Source organism: Chiloscyllium plagiosum, unplaced genomic scaffold (genome assembly GCF_037043375.1).
Source record: "Chiloscyllium plagiosum isolate Xiang-an unplaced genomic scaffold, Cpla_swu_hap1 HiC_scaffold_6, whole genome shotgun sequence".
NCBI lineage: Eukaryota > Metazoa > Chordata > Chondrichthyes > Orectolobiformes > Hemiscylliidae > Chiloscyllium > Chiloscyllium plagiosum.
This window is the reverse complement of record NW_028270144.1, coordinates 71142580-71159811: the sequence shown is the minus strand read 5'-3', so window position 1 is coordinate 71159811 and position 17232 is coordinate 71142580. Positions and strand designations below refer to the sequence as shown.

At 39.8% G+C, this 17232-nt stretch overlaps 1 protein-coding gene across 4 annotated transcripts in view; it reads left to right on the top strand.

Moving 5' to 3' along the window:
* The window catches only part of LOC122551052 (TBC1 domain family member 8-like), a 97437-nt gene that overhangs the window by 42062 nt on the left and 38143 nt on the right, over positions 1-17232 (top strand). For all 4 annotated transcript variants that reach the window (XM_087988094.1, XM_087988092.1, XM_043692695.2 and 1 more), the window contains exons 2-6: positions 580-690; positions 2867-2985; positions 5000-5228; positions 9555-9795; positions 12669-12876. In XM_087988094.1, coding sequence (XP_087844220.1) covers positions 654-690; positions 2867-2985; positions 5000-5228; positions 9555-9795; positions 12669-12876 — 834 coding nt within the window. In that variant the 5' untranslated portion in view covers positions 580-653. The remainder of the gene's footprint in view (positions 1-579; positions 691-2866; positions 2986-4999; positions 5229-9554; positions 9796-12668; positions 12877-17232) is intronic.

The following is a 17232-nucleotide window of genomic DNA, read 5'->3' as shown; positions in this document are numbered from 1 at the left end:
AGTAACATTAATTACTTTATCATTTTTGTTTGTTTTATACCTATACCTATACATATACCTAAGTCACAACTTAACCACTGAAAAGTAGTGGCATTACAGGTTTAATGAATGTGAGCTTGGCTCAGTTCTTCATGTTAACTTTTTTCTGTATCGTGATTGTCAAGTTGATAGTTCTAAAGATGAGTCATAGTGGACTCTGCTTCCTTCTTAACCATTAATGCCAGACTTGCTGAATTTCTCCAGCATTTTGTTTGGTCCAGATTTCCAGCATCTGTAGTACCGTATTATGCTTTTATTGCCAAGTTGCTGTTGGTTTGAACAAGTACCAGAAACTTGAGTTCTTCAATGTGGACAACAAATGCTACAGTATATTTTTCTAGTGTTCTTGCTTAAGGTTCTTGGGGCAGAGCAGTAAAACAAATTGAACAAATCGCCTCCAAATAACCTTGGTCTATGTTCATTTTGTCTCATTGCCAAGAGAGTCATAGTAGGATTCGTTTCATTGATCTTAATCTAAGATTGTTCAATTGTTGTTTGTTGAAGGCTACTGGTCTAACGCATACTGTTAAATTTCTATAGGTTTGCTGGTGGGAGCTTTAGATGCAGTGCTGGACTCCAATGCCCGTGTTGCTCCATTTCGAATTTTGCATCAGATGCCTGGATCACAGGTGTATTGGGTCATAGCTTGTGGTATGTAAAATCTCCATAAGCTTACCCTATTGCACACTGTTTAGAAACATGTTGTTACATTTTAAAAGTATGAAATTGGGATAATGTAGAGAATGAGATAATTTCTTAAATGTGCAAGAGATTGAATGCATTTTATTTATTTAATTAATGGTATCCAATTTTCAATCAGAAGCCTAAATTCAGAGATTTTTTTAGCAAGATATTAATGAAACCCAGCAAGCTAGTAAATACTGAACAAATACTGTGTGTAAATGGAAAGTAGGCAGAGAGAAAACAATTGCAGGGTAGAGTAAAAGAACATGATGGAAGCATTCAAAGGCATATTAAGGATGAAGGAAATTAAAACTATGTATATTTGAAGCAATTAATTAAAACTAAAGTACATATTTTGGTTCTGTAGTTTGACAATGGTAAGAGTTTAAATACAATTCAAATACAGTTGAGTATTATTTCTCAAATAAGAATAAAAGTCTGTTTATACCTGTATTTTCTGGTGGCTTCTATAAAAATATACAGTTGTTGGTTTGACCTAGTCCAAATCCCTCTTTCATATTGAAATCCATTTTATGGAGTTGGTCCTATCAAAGTCCCAATTACTCCAGTGCCATGTTTTACAGTTAACGATAGAAAACTACCAGCAAAACATCTGTCATTAATATTTACTATTTAAAGAACCTCGGTAAACTAGCACTCTGTGTCAATGATTCAATTGGAATGAAGGTGTGAGTGTTATTTTGTTAGAACAAAGTTACAATAGCTTAATATAACTTGCCCAACCAAGCCATTCATACAAAAACAGAAATTGCTGGAAAAGCTCAACAAGTCTCACAATAGCTGTGAAGAGAAATCAAAGTTTCAGGTCCAGTGACCCTTTCTCAGAACTAATGGTAGCTATGAAAATGTTGGTTTATATGCAGAAGATAGGATGGGGGAGAGGGTAAGGCGTTAATGGTAGGTAGGCACAGAGCCCAAAGAGAGAGAAAAAACAGCTGGACAGAGAAAGGAGTCGATAACAATTTGGCTGGGAGGGTAAACAGCTGTTAATGGAGACTGTTAGTGGCTAACAAAGGTAGTGTGTAATGGAAGACTATGTGATAACCAGGTCTGGTATCTGTGGTCGGAGTCAAGGACTTGGGGGAGTTCAGGCCCTGAAATTATTGAACTTGATATTGTGTCCAGAGGGCTGTAGCATCCCCAAGTGGAAATTGAGGTTTTGTTCTTCCAGCTTGTTCTGAGCTTCTCTTGGAATACTGCAACAAGCCTGAGATGAATGTTGGCCAGGGAACGGAATGGTATTTTAAAGTGGCAGGCAACTGGAAGCTCAGGATCTTTTTCGTGGGCAGTATGTAGACGTTCTTTGAAACGGTCACCCAGTCTACACTTCATTTCCCTGATGTAGAGGAGACCACATTGAGAACAGCAACTGCAGTAGACTAGATTGTGAGAAATGCAAGAAATGTACTGTTTCACATGGAAGGTGTGTTTGGGCCCTTGGATACTGAGGAGGGAGGAGGTAAGTGGGCAGATGTTACACCTTCGGTCACAGGGGAAGATGCTGTGGAGGGGGCGGGGAATGATTGTTAGGAATGAAGGAAGAGTGGATCAGGTTATCCTGGAGGGAACGGTTCCAACGGATAGCAGATAAAGGAGGGAAGGGGAATATGTGTCTGGTGGTGGCATCTCGCTGGAGATTTATACACTCGAGGCAAAAGATTCAGCCACATATTTGTTTTTAAAAAAAAGTATCCAAATTTTATTGCCAAGGGAGCTGATTCAGTCACATTGAGCTGCTTCCCAACATGTGTGCAATGGAAAAGGCTGGAGAGGACATCCAGTACTAGCCAGTGTTGGATTATCTTCCTCTGACTCCAGATGCTGGTTAGCAGCCAAGCCTCACCTGACTAATTTTGGTCTCACTAGTTATTAATATGAGACAGCCCCATATGAAAGATTTGCTTCCTCAATAAAGTCTTTTTCTAAAACTCGTACATTTAATCCACTTCCTTTAGGCACTTCCTTTTTATGCAAATCCATTTCAGAAGTTGTAACTTTCAAATTTCCCTGTGTTTTGGTGTGTTAAGGAGAATAAAACTACCATAAATTTTGAGTATAAACTTGTCACAGAATCCAAGATATCATCTCAACATTTATGTTTTGTTTTGCAAATCATCATCAGGTGCTACTGTAGAAGAAATCCATCTGCACTGGCAGTGGTTGGAACAGAATCTTCTGCAAACTCTTTCAGTATTTGACAATAAAGACGATGTTATTAGCTTTGTCCATGGTAAAGTGAAGGTAAGTGCAACCCATAAAAATTGTTTTGAACAATTGAATCTGCTTTGTGGGGCATTGGAAAAAGCTAAAGAATGACCAATATATTTTTTGTATTGTGTGACTTATTTACAGGTAATCCCGGTTTTGATGTTGAAGAAGCAAAAGTGCATTATTGTTTGGATAATTAGCTTTTTCGCATCATTTTTAAAATGCATTGGAACACTTCATTTGGCTCCCGTATGGGTGAAATCTTCAATTCACAAGAATCTACCTGATTTTACCTGAATTAAAAAGTGGTGCAACTTACTTCGGCCACTCTTGGTTTAATGGGAACTGTTGGGAGGGTGCTTATAATGGATAACATTATATTCTACTTGTTGTCTTATCAAAATAACTAAAACCATCTAAAAGCTATGCCTGCTGGAAAGTGAGAGTTCATATCCACAATATGGACAGCACGGTGGCAGTGGTTAGCACTGCTGCCTCACAGTGCCAGAGACCCGGGTTCACTTCCCACCTCAGGAAACTCTCTGTGTGGAGTTTGAACATTCTCCCCGTGTCTGCGTGGGTTTCCTCTGGGTGCTCTGGTTTACTCCCACAATCCAAAAATGTGCAGGTTAGGTGAATTGGCCATGCTAAATTGCCCCTAGTGTTAGGTGAAGGGGTAAACGTATGGGAATGGGTCTGGGTGGGTTGCGCTTCGGCAGGTCGGTGTGGACTTGTTGGGCTGAAGGGCCTGTTTCCACACTGTAAGTAATCTAATCTAAATATATCTCCAGGTTCAAAGCTATCACTCTTATAAATAAATGATGAGGTTTACACGAATAAGAACTTTGAAGTTCAATACAAAGGAAATTAGAACAGATTGCCAAGTTTGCTGTCCATATAATTGAATAAAGAACTGTTTCTGCTGTTTTACATCAAGGCTTACAACTAAAACAACAAGGTTTGTGATTTCTGTACAAGTTCTGCTCAGGTATCAATATAAACCAGGCGGCTGTGAATGAAGTTGTGCTTAAAAGTTGTGAAACTTTAACTTGTGTGTGTTCTGCTGATCACTACATTGGAGTATACACAATCTTCTTAGAGTTGATTTTTGTAAAAATCCATTCACTCAACCAAATCCCCATCAGCAACTCTGTGATGCTACTGCAGAGTATTCTATTCAATTACAAAGCAATTACATTTCTTGATTGAGCTAGTTACTGGGATTTGGGCTTATACTCATGAGTGGGGTGGAACCTTCAACAAACTATGTGTTGACAAAATCACGAGCAATCTATCAGAGAATTCTGGGCACATTTATCTAACTACATCTTGAGCAGAAACTCCATTCCTTGATTTATAGCAAATATTTCAGTTGCACCAGATGTTAAAAATGTTATTTTACTGAAACAGAAATAGATATTCAAACACCTTACTTCTTTTTGTCTCCCCTGACTTTCATTGAATTATGCATTTGTGAAATATTGGGACCCATGTAAGCATGTTCATGTGCAGACAGCCCTGGATTGTTAACAGTTCCATTCTTGAGTCCATTCACAAGTTGGAACACCATACAGGGCAATATAAAATAGCTGTTTATTCATACGAGAAATGGTCATCTCTAAGATCTTTAAAATTGCTATTAATACATATCTGTGTGAGATGCAGCTCATTAGTACAAACGTTTGTAACTTGTCTGTTTGTAAATCAGGAACTACCTGAACTCCTCATCAATATGTTGTGAATGTGACATGCTAAAGACTTGATCAAGAAGTACAATGCTTGAGATTTTAAGCTTTTTCTGATGAAGGGCTTTTGCCCGAAACGTCGATTTTGCTACTCGTCGGATGCTGCCTGAATTGCTGTGCTCTTCCAGCACCACTGATCCAGAATCTGGTTTCCAGCATCTGCAGTCATTGTTTTTACCTCAAGGAAATTGATTGCTTGATACTAAAAGTGTGAGTGTCAAAATGGGCACACTGTGGAAAATGTAACTCTTCCATTTAGCTATATTATAGATTGTTTAAAGTTTTAATTCTGTTGGAATCAGGGTCTTATTGCTGAAGAAACCAGGAGCAAATTGGCAGAACAGGAAGAAGATCCTGAGAAGTTTCGAGAGGCTTTGGTGAAGTTTGAGACACGATTTAATTTCCCAGACTTGGAAAAACTGGTGACGTATTATTCGTGTTGCTGTTGGAAGGGGCGGGTTCCCCGTCAAGGTTGGATATACCTCAGCATCAACCATCTCTGCTTTTATTCTTTCCTGTTGGGTAAGGAAGGTAAGAAAAGATGAAGGGTGCAAACTAAATAAATCAATTGTAGAAAGGCTGTTCTGTAATTTTAGAACTGTTCTTCACGTTTATTATTATAAACTGGGGAGGTGATGGCCTAGTGGTACTATTACTGGACTGCTAAACTAGAGACCCAGGTAATGTTCAGGGGACCTGGATTTGAATCCCATCATGGCAGATGATGGAATGTAAATTCAATAAAAATCTGGAATTAAAGAGTCTAATGACTGAGAGTCTATTATTGATTGTTGGAAAAACTCATCTGGTTCATGAATGTCCTTGAGGAAACTAATCTGCTATTCTCATCTGGTCTGGCCTATATGTGACTATAGCAATGTGGTTAACTTTTAATTGCTTTCTGGGTAATTAGGAATGGGCAATAAATGCTGGACGAGCCACTGTTGCCCCCATCCAGTGAATAATTTTTTTTAAAATTTGCGTTTCGCTAGATCTGCTGGTGGAACTACACCGGGCGAGTTTGATATGCTTTAATTGTCTCAATTAGCTACATCACAAACTAGATGAGGTAGTATCAACAACAAAGATCTTGTGGCTACATTGAACCAATCCTGCATTGAATGAGGGACCAAATATGCACAATGCTGCTTGATATCATATCTATCTCAGTATTTTTCTAAAAAACCTTATCAGTAGGGCAAATTAAAATTGTAACTTTTTTAGAAACCCTGTTTGAGCAGTCTTCTTACTTGAATACTTCAGTGGAAAAAATGAACAGCTGAATGACATTTCACTTGAGATCCAGGAAGTTTGGGTAATGAGTGAATCCATCATTTTGGCTAAATTGTCTGATTTCTCTGGCCATATGATATGTAATCTAATTGGGGAGATTATAATAACTTTCTTTTATTTCTGTTGATCAAATTAAAGGAGCAGTTGTTCTCAACCTCTTTCACCAAGTAAAAATCCAGATATAAATTATGGATGTATGAAATACTAAATTTAATGAAGCACAATGGAAATTTGATGGATATTTTAAAAGTATGGGAAAAAAGTTTGATTTTCTGTAAGTAGTTGGGAGGAGAGAGGAAAAGAAAACTTGTATGCCAGCTGCTATTTAGTTTTCACATGATAGGAGGCTACAACTTGCAAAGAATCTGTAAATAAGCATTCTCTCCAATGGCCTCCTTAATGTAAAAGGATATTTACACAGATTCTGCCAAAGTTATTTACCATCCATTGTTAATGTGACAGGAAATGTATTAAAATAATAGATGAAGAGAGAATCTAGTGTGTATGTTACACGACGCTCCTACTGGTCAGGAACCAGGACAATTTATAATTCAGTTTGTGGGAATGTGGTTAGCCCTGCTGTAAATATGTTTGACAACTTGAGTTCTATGCTCTCTGCCAATAGAGGAAATGTCAACTTTTTCCTTTTTACTTAATTTCCTAGTATTGTAGAAATATTGGCTGCGATACCTTTTTTTTAAACTGCAAGCAAGGATAGGGATTTGCAAAGTTCTAAGTTAAAGTAGCCTCCAACACTCTAAATTGGTGTGCAGGGTTTGTTTTCTTCCATTCGCCCCTTATTTCCTGCCACCCACCCTCTCCACATGCCCCTTCTCACTCCGCTTAGATTGTGCAGTAATGTGGCAGAATCTTTCATTGGTGATGCGGGTCTCACTAGAGACCCACTGGATCTTCTGCCACTTGAGTAGATCTGAGAGCACCAGTTTGTCCATTAGAATTGAGGCTCCTGGCCACTGGTGTCCTGCCCACTCCGAGCTGCTGGCTAATTCAAAACCGGGAGCTGCTGCGCTCCATTGAATCATGTGGAGTTGTAGGAGGTAGATAAATGTTTTCTGTAGCCATCACCACCCCAACACCCTCCTCCACCGCCACACCCACACCCTAAAATCCTGCCTTAGATCAAGTACTGATTGCCTTTGATCAAGGCCCATATGACAGCAAGCTAATTGAGCAATATGTTGGGTTTTGTTGTTGTGTGGATCCATTCTTTTTGTCTTCAGTATGAATGGCTGGAGATTTGGTTCGCTTAATAACTCTTGGTGCTTGGGAGCTAGACAGTTAGGTTAAAATTCTACTTCAGACTTTGACACAATGTTAGAGTCATACATTATAGAAACAGACCCTTCAGGGCAACCTGTCAATGCCAATCATAATCCCCAACTAAACTAATCCCACCTACCTGCTCCTGGTCCATATCTCTCCAACATTTTCCTAATCCTGTACTTATCTAAGTGTCTTTTAAACTTTATAATTGTATCCACATCCACTACTTCCTCAGGAATTTCATTCCACGCCTGTTTCAGAAAAGATTTACAAGGATGTTGCCAGGGTTGGAGGATTTGAGCTTTAGGGAGAGGCTGAACAGGCTGGGGCTGTTTTCCCTGGAGCGTCAGAGGCTGAGGGGTGACCTTATACAGGTTTATAAAATTATGAAGGGCATGGATAGGGTAAATAGACAAAGTCTTTTCCCTGGGGTCAGGGAGTCCAGAACTAGACGGCATAGGTTTAGGATGAGAGGGGAAAGATATAAAAGAGACCTAAGGGGCAACTTTTTCACACAGAGGGTGGTACGTGTATGGAATGAGTTGCCAGAGGAAGTGGTGGAGGCTGGTACAATTGCAACATTTGAGAGGCATTTGGATGGGTATATGAATAGGAAGGGTTTGGAGGGATATGGGCTGGGTGCTGGCAGGTGGGAGTAGATTGGGTTGGGATATCTGGTCGGCATGGACTGGTTGGACCGAAGGGTCTGTTTCCATGCTGTACATCTCTATGACTCTATGACATGATCCACCTTCTGTGTAAAAAATAAAATGCCCCTTATGTCTTTTTAAAATGTCTCTCCTCTCATCTTAAAAATATGCCCCGAGTCTTGAAATCCCCCATCCTAGGGAAAAGATAACTACCATTAACCCTATCTATACCCCCCTCATGATTTTATACATTTTTTACAGTTGCCTCTCTACCTCCTCCACTCCAGTAAAAAAAAATGTCCCAGCCTATCCAGCTTTCCTTGCAACCCAAGTCTTCCATACTCAGCGACATCCTGGTAAGTCTCTTCTGAACTGTCTCCAGCTTAATAATATCCATCCTAAAACTGGGTGACCAGAACTGGACACAGCATTCTAGAAGAGTCCTCACCAATATCTTGTACAATCTCAGCATGACTTCCCAACTCCTATACTCAAAGCTCTGAGTAATGAAGGCAAGCGTGCTAAATGCCTTTTTAATCACCCGGTGTATATATACGATGTAAACTTCAAGGAATTCTGTACCTACACCCCAGATCCCTCTGTTCTACAACACTACCCAAGGCCGTAGCATTAATTGGGTAACTCCTATCCTTGTTTGTTGTACCAAAATGCAATACCTTACATTTATTCAGATTAATCTCCATCTGCTATTTTTCCCTTTGTAATCTTAGAAAACCTATTTCACTATCTACTGTGCCACCAAGTTTGATGTTGTCAGCAATGTTACTAACCGTGCCTTCTATATTCTCCTCCAAATCATTTTATATAAATGGCAAACAAAAGATTGACTGACATACATTTGTGTAACACTCTATCTCACTCATCAGAGTGGTGTCCTAAACTTTGGTCAAAGAAGTGCTTTTAAGGAGTAGGAGGTTTTTAGGAAAGAGGATGGAACTCTGGTGGCTGTGAAGGCATGTCAACATGACTAGTGAAAGTTGAGGAAATCTACAAGAGGCTGCAGTCAAAGGAATGGAGTGCTCTGGGTCAGGATTTCTGGGTGAGATTATTCAGTCAGGAGGGGAAGTGAACATGGAATATTTAAATAAGGTTGACAGATTAACTTGGAGCTTCTAGTATACTCTGACCAATGAAGGACGTGGCAATGTTAGTTTGACTTGGTGAGGTTAGAGGTGCAGCATTTTAGATGAGTGGATGTTTACAGAGGGTAATGAATAAGCTGGTCAATAGGGAGCTGCTGTTTTCTTTTTAAAAGGAATGATTGATTGAATAGAAAATTATACTTCAATGTTTCGAGCTCTGCATTTTTTAAGCTCTGCATTTTTTTGTAGGTGAACAGCATATGAGGCTTAATGGTCTGATGCTCTGAAAGTGTACTGCAAATTCTGCAGGCTGGTTACAAAGTTCTCTGCAAGAAATGTATTCCTTTTGAGTGAAATAAGTCTGTGTTAATCACATGGCAGAGGTTGAGGCTTTAAGTAATAAAATATTATTAGGCAAATACATCGCTTGTAAAATGCACCAGCAATTACCAATGTAAATTTATAACTTTCTTGCTTAAAGCTAGCTTGTACCCTACATCCCTAAATATTGCATTTGTATGTTTCAGTGAAACTTATTATCCCCTGGGCTGATGTGAAAAGACTGGAAAGGACTTCAAATACCCTTATCACAGGAATAGTTCGAGTAACTACACAAAGTAAGGAACGTGATTTCTCCATGTTTCTCAACATTGATGAAACTTTCAGGCTTATGGAGCTATTGGCAGATGTGACTATTCGAAGGTTGCTGGACAATGAAGCATTTGAACTGGATCCTCCTCTACAAGAACCTACACAAATCACAAAGAAGTAAGGAACATAAAGGAAAATTTCACCTTTTTTTTTGCAAAGTGGCTAAGTTCTCAAAATAGCCTTGTGTGTATTTTATTTCTGTCATTTAATGTATATCTATTTTAACCATTTGCCGTGCTTCCTTCTGGTTTTGCAACTTGATTTTCGATCATTTTTCTTGTTGCTCAAATTAGTTTGCATATGTTCTGAATTATTGACTTGAAAATTATTTCCAGCACAAAAAGAGACAGTCAATTGATGTTCTCATGCAATATTTTAAATACTGCATTAATCTAGTGCTTTCCTTTTGAGAGGAGATGCTAGTGTATTGGTAATGTCGCTGGTCTGTTAATCCTAAACTCCAGGCTAATGGGCTCTGGGACATGGATTTGAATCCCACTGTGACAGACAGTGAAATTTGAATTTGATGAAATTCTAGCTTGATAGTGACCATGTAACTACAGACAATTCTAATGTAACACGATAGTTCCATTCTTGGGCAATCTCTGTTATAAGAAAATCACGCAATCACAGCGCCATTTAAAGTAAAGGGACCAGAATCGCACTATAGCCAATGCAGGTAAGGAAAGTTTGCATTCTACAAATAATGATCTAGATTCTCCAATCACGTTAAAGCCAATTCACTTTGAAAAAAACACGTATTATAGCAGAACCAACTGTCCTGTCAATTGTGTAAAAACCAATCTGGTTCGTTAATGTTCTTTAGGGAAGGAAATCTTCCACTCTTGCCTGGTCTGGCCTACATGTGACACCAGACCCACAGCAACGTGGTTTACCCTTATTTCTTCTGGACAATTGGGGATAGGCAGTAAATGCTGGCCGAGCCAGTGATATCCATATCCCATGAACAAACCTTTTTTGAAAAACTGGCCACACAGATTTTTTTTGAAGTTAACATTATCTGCCTGTGCAGCTATTTGGAGTTTATTATTTCCAGTTTTTTTTTTTACCTGAGCAAACTACATCCATTTTTCTTGGTGTCCCCTTTTCACCAGCTAGTCAAAGTGCTTTGACATTCGAGATCCTTTGGCTGTTCTGCTTCTATTAATTGTGCTAGCTGTAAGAGTCGTGATGTAAAATGAAACCTGTAGAAGCAGACATCTGTAAGAAAGAACCTGTTGGCAGTCACAGTGACTTGTAACAGATGCAACCTGAGTCTTGCATTTTGCAAGTATTCATAGTTTCAAAGTGAGACAGCTGTCATTGTCCCCAGTTGATGACTTAAATCACAGGACACATGTCAATGTGAGGTGGCAATGGTGGACTAAAATTGTTTCTCTGAAATGGGGATCTCTATTAGTGTTTGTAGAAACCATTTTGTATCCCTGGGACTGAATGCTTGTGTGGTTGTACCCTACAGGGAGAGCCTTTCTGTGGCTTTCCATTTCTCAAAAGCTGAGCTTTCCAAATATTCAGAGTTATAGAATTGTATTGTGCGGAACTACAGCCTAACTCATCCATGCCGACCAGGTATCCTAAATTAATCTAGTCCCATTTGCCAGCATTTGGCCCATATCCCTCTAAACTCTTCCTATTCATATACCCAGTAATTGTACCAGCTTCCCCTTCCATACTGACACCAGCCTCTGTGTGAAAATGTTGTCCGTTATAAATCTTCCCCTCTCACCTTAAACCTATGCCCTCTAGTTTTGGACTCCCTTACTCTGGGGATCAGACCTTGGCTACTCACCCTATCCATAGCTCTAATTATTTTATAAACATCTATACGGCAAACTCCTCAGCCTCTGATGCTCCAGGGAAAATAGTTCCAGTCTATTTAGCTTTGCCCTTTAGTTCCAGCCCTTCAACCCCAGCAACATGCTTTATAGATCTTTTCTGAATCCTTTCAAGTTTAACAGCCATGTATCTGCTACCCTTTGTCCTCTTAGTTGGAAGTGGTCATAGATTGAAAGGTGTTGTCTGAGGATCTTGGGGCCATCAGACACTTGGCGGCTTTAGTGTAGCATTCCCTCTAGGAATTACCAGTGCTCTCTTGAAGTGTGAGGGCTTGGTCCCTAGTAGCTCAGAAGACGATTACTTGCCATTTTAAATTCCGTGCTGCAGTTTAGAGCAAGCCCCAATCCTCTGATCCACAATGGAAGTTGACCACAGCTAGAGCAGTGTTGCTGGGAGTGACTGCAGTCTGAAGAGTCATGGAGGTGGACATTGGAGCAACTGTGTTCTCTGCATTTGGAAGGAGTGGGAGATGAATTGGATTGGGGTGAAAATTTCCGATATTCATCCCAGATGAAATAGTTAAAAGGAACAAACTCTTTTAGGAGATGCACCCAATGCTGGGATATCTGGCTGATCTAGTCTTACTTGGAAGATAATAAGTTCTAGCCCTTTATTTTTGATTTACAGGTTTCACGGCACTTAAACTGGATGCTGCATAATTACAAAACTCTTTTTCTTTCAGTTGTTATGTTTGGAAATCTTGATGAACTTGCTGGGCTGAATCATTCTGTCTTCACATTGCTTAGAATAGAAAGATCTAATTGACTTGGATTGAAAGATGTGGGGGGGATATGGTGCCATCAAGGTCACAACACTTGGGAGGCAAAGCATTTTGTTTAGGATGTCCCTCAATGGCTTGCATAGCGTCCCCTGCTGGGAATATGCATGTGTACACCAGTTAGCAACAGTTTCCTATTATCAGTTTGTCTTCTGCAGTTGAGTTGCCTATCATCATTTTTTCTGGGCTCATGATTTTGTGTGTGGTTAAAAATTGTACTAGTAACTGAAAATATTGATTTGCAAGTTTTTAAAAATGAAATGCTAGTGTTGGTATATAACTTGTAATTGAAAACTAAACCTTCTACTCTAATTAAACTGCTGTGCAACTTTGTTTTCTGTTCATTTTGCTGCAGAGATCTTGAAGCTAGGGTGCAGAATGAATATTTCCGGGCTTGTTTTAGACTTTCGCGGGCAGAAAAGCTGATCAAGATAGTGCACTGTTTCCTGTGGACGCCATATAACCAATGCCACACTGCAGGGAAGTTGTATATTTCAGAAAACTACATCTGCTTTGCCAGCAAAGAGGAAGATAACTGTTATGTGATCATTCCGCTCCAAGAGGTATTGGACTCTAGTCCTGTGTTGCAGTTCAAGATGCTTTTCCTATTCTGGGTTGAATTACCTCGTGTTGAATTTAAAGCTGCATTGTCCAAGAAATGTGCAAATATTTCCATTTAAAATGCATTATTAAATAAATGTTTTTTTTTAATTCCTGAATACAGATTAATATAGAAAACTGCCTGTGTCTGCCTTGTTGCCAAGAACTATTGTTTGAAAAAGTCATTTTGTTTTCTCTCATTTTCTGTAAAGATATTAAGGCTGTCATTCTGGAGTGAGTGTGGCCGAGATGGCCCACTGAAATGAACCATCTTATCATGATGCAGCACTAGCAGGAGTGTTTGCGTGCTTTGTAGTCCAGGGAACCTGTTTTGGAGTTATACAATGCCTAACATGAACTCTCATCCAGTATCAGTTACAAATCTGTCTTATTTTTACTTTGTTATTTGCATACCGATCTGAGCAGAGTGTACAACAGAGATGCATTTTGATAAATAACAAAGAAACGTGATTTCCTTCTGACCTTGTTTTGAAGTAACTCCAGTGCTTTGTGAGAGTTAGGGTTAGGCCAAAATATTTTGTTGCTTTCCTTCCTCCTCTTCCACCACTCCCTTTTAAAGTTGCTTGTGAAGGAGGGTTTGTTTGATGGAAGTGTATGAAGATTATTTCAGGCAGTTAGAGAATGGTGGAACAAAGTATAGCTTCTTATTGGTTGTTTTTTCTCTTGGCAGTAAATTCATTGCATGCTGTCCTTCGATGGACAGTGCAATGCTGCCATTTCTGATGTAGTTTCCTGGGTAAAAACACACCTGCCAGTTTGATATGGTCTGAGTAATATGGTATATATACTAACTAATGTACAATATTCTGTCAAGACTGGGTTCTTGTGGAGTTCAATGTCTTGAGGTTTATTAACAACACATCTTGTTTACACTGTTTTACATGGTCTGTGTTCTGTGCTTTCTGATTACATAGAGCAAATTTACAGTAACTGCAATATCAATAATCATGCTGGTTACAGAGATGGATGCCTTGATAGTTACAATGTGTGGTAGTTTACTATCTTAAAGGTATCCTGTCTAAATAGTCTGGGATCTATCCAATAATAAAACAACCCTTCCACCCTCTTTCCCTTTTTAAAAGGTTGGATAGGCTGGGACTTTTTTCGCTATAGTGTAGGAGGTTGAGGGGTGACTTTTATCGAGGTTTATAAAATGAAGGGTTATAGATAAGGTTAATGGGACCTGTCCTTACCTAGGATGGGAGATTTCAAGACGAGGGGGCATATTTTTAAGGTGAGAGGAGAGAGATTTAAAACAGATATGAGGGGCAATTTTTTTTAACATAGTGGTTAGTGTGTGGAATGAACTTCTGGTGGAATTGGTGGATGTGGGTACAGTTATACCATTTAAAAGACATTTGGATAAATACATGAATAAGAGCTGTATGGAGGGCCGTGGGCCATGCACAGGCAGATGGGACAAATTTAGTTTGGGATTATATTTGGCATTGACTGGTTTAAGGGTCTGTTACCATGCTGTAAAACCCTCTCACTCTATAACAGGTATCCTTTTCCAAAACACACATAAGAATGCATATCGATAATATAGAATTGCTACACATTAAGATTATGTTTTGGATGTATAACAAGATCAGATCTAGACCATGTACAATTTTCACAACTTGGCTTAGCACATCCTGTTATATGCTATTTGCTGTCACAAACTGAGGTGTGTCATTTGACATAGATGCGTGGTTGTCATCTGGCACTATCTCTCTCTGCATCTGATCCATCTTCCTGTGTGATAGGTGATTGAAGATATGCCGTTTGGGTGTGTTGCCTATTTCTTTGCAGGACTTAGCCATTGATCAATGCAGCAGCATATATCAGAGCCTGGACACAAGGACAGCAATTTTCCAAGAAGCCATGTGCTCATGCTCAAACCCATGCTACCTTTTGCTTCTTCAAATTGGGATAACTTGTTGATCATGTTTTTGTACCATTTTCTACCTCTTTTCCAACAATCATCATGCACATGTGGTTGGGTGGTGAGAGTGGGAGAGGAAATTCTGTGTGCATCTATCGTCCAAGCAGGAAGTTACTCCTTTATCTTCAAGAGTAGCGCACAGATTTAATACAGCCATCTGAAAAAAAATACCTTGGCAAGTTGCTTTACTGTGTACTATCATAGAATTTATAGTTATAAATGTATTTTGAGAGACTGTTAGACTGAGAGTGGTGAGAGGTCATATATTGGATAATCTGTTCCTTGCAGATGTTTTGAAAGGGTGCACTAATTGACCGCAAACCGGAGTGAGAGACAATGTATCGAGGAACAGCAAACATGCTGAATTTGGCAGTCAGCTGTCGAATTAGTAAGGAAATTTGGTGAGGTGGTTTTTCACCAGAATGTAATCATATTCTGGAACATGGAAAATATCAGTTATGACCTTGAACCATGGTTCCAAAGTAATCCCATGGAAGGAGAGGTTCTTTAGATTTATTGACGCTGATGGAATTGATTGTAATGAATTGATCAGTGCCATTTTTATTCACTTGTGGGACATGGGCATCTCTGGCTGTGTCAGCACTTATTGCTCATTCCGAGTTATCCTTGAGAAGTTGCGGTGAGCTGCTGCCTTGAACCACCACAGTTCCTTGTGCTGTCGACACACCCACAGTGCCATTAAGGAGGGAATTCCAGGATTTTGACCCAGCAGTAGTGAAGGAATGGCAATATATTTCCAAGTCAGGATGGTGAGTGGCTTGGAGGGGAACTTGCAGGTGGTGGTGTTCCCATGTATCTGCTGCCCTTGTCCTTCTAGATGGAAGTGGTCATGGGTTTGGAAAGTGCTGACTAAGAAACTTTGAACTCTACAGTATATAATGTAGATGGTGCACACTGCTGCAGAATGTTGGTGATGGAGGGAATAGATGTTTGTGAATGTGGTACCAATCAAGTGGGATGCTTTCTCCTGGATGGTGTCAGGCTTCTAGAGTGTTTTTGGAGCTGCACTCATCCAAGTAAAAATTTCGTCACACTCTTGACCTGTACCTTTTGTAGATGGTGGACAGGCTTTGGGGAGTCAAGAAGTGAGTTACTCACTGCAGTGTTCCTAGCCTCTGACCTCTTCTTGTAGCCACTGTTTTTATAAGGCTAATCTAATTTACTTTCTAACCAATACTAACCCTCAGGAAGTTGTTAGTGGGATATTCAGTGATACCTTAGAACGTTAAGGGCAATGGTTAGATTGTCTCTGCTTCTTATTAGGGGTGGTCATTGCCTGTCATTTGTGTTGCAGGAATATTACTTGTCACTTTTCAGCCCAAGTCTGAATATTGTCCAGGTCTTGCTGCATTTGGGCATGGGCTGCTTCAGTTTCTGAGGAATCGTGAATGATACTGAGCATTGTGCATTTATCAGGGAATGTCCCCACTTCTAAGCTTTATCGTGAAGGGGAGTTCACTGAAGCAGTTGGAGATGGTTGGGCCTAGGTCACTACCCTGAGGAACTCCTGCAGAGATGTCCTGGAGCTGAGATGACTGATCTCCAACAGCCACAACAATCATACTTTGTGCTAGATATGGCTCCAACCAGTGGAGTTTTGTCCCTGGTTACCAGGAGGAATCCAGTTTTGCTAGGTTTGATTCCACACTACCAAATCTGAGTTTGATGTCGAGCAGTCACTTGCCCATCACCTGGGGAATTCACCTGTTTTGTTCCTGTCTGAACCAAGGCAGTAAAGAGGCCAGGAGTTGAACGGTCCTGGTGGAACTCTACTGAACATCGTTGAGCAGGTTACTACTAAACAAGTGCTGCTTGATAACACCAGTTGATGACACCTTCTGTCACTTTCTCTATGATTTGAGAGTAATTCAACATGAAGGAGCACTGATTCATCAGCTGAGGGAGGATGATGAATGGTGATCAGCTGGAGGTTTCTTTTATCCATCTTTAACCTGTTGCCATAAAAGAAATGGTGGAATTGACCAACAGCCGAGTATTGTGTTTGGCAGTACTCCCTCCTGGCCAGATTGGAGTTGTCATGTGCCTCTTGGAAAAACTGCTGGTTTTTGAATTAAGCAGAATCAATCCAAAAAGAAGAAAGAGAATGTACGCTCAACTATTCACACTCCATATTGAGTTTGCTTTGCCTCATTTTTGGTTATTAGATGTGCCCTTAAGCTCTGAACCTGAGTGACAATAAAAAGAAATAATCTCTCCATCACCACGGCAGCTATCACCTTTTGAATCTTTTTAATAATCTATTCCCATGGATTCGGCCCCCAATTATGAGCACCACAATGGTTCCCTTGATCAAACTCTACTGCCAGTATGATATGGTCTGAGTGCATCT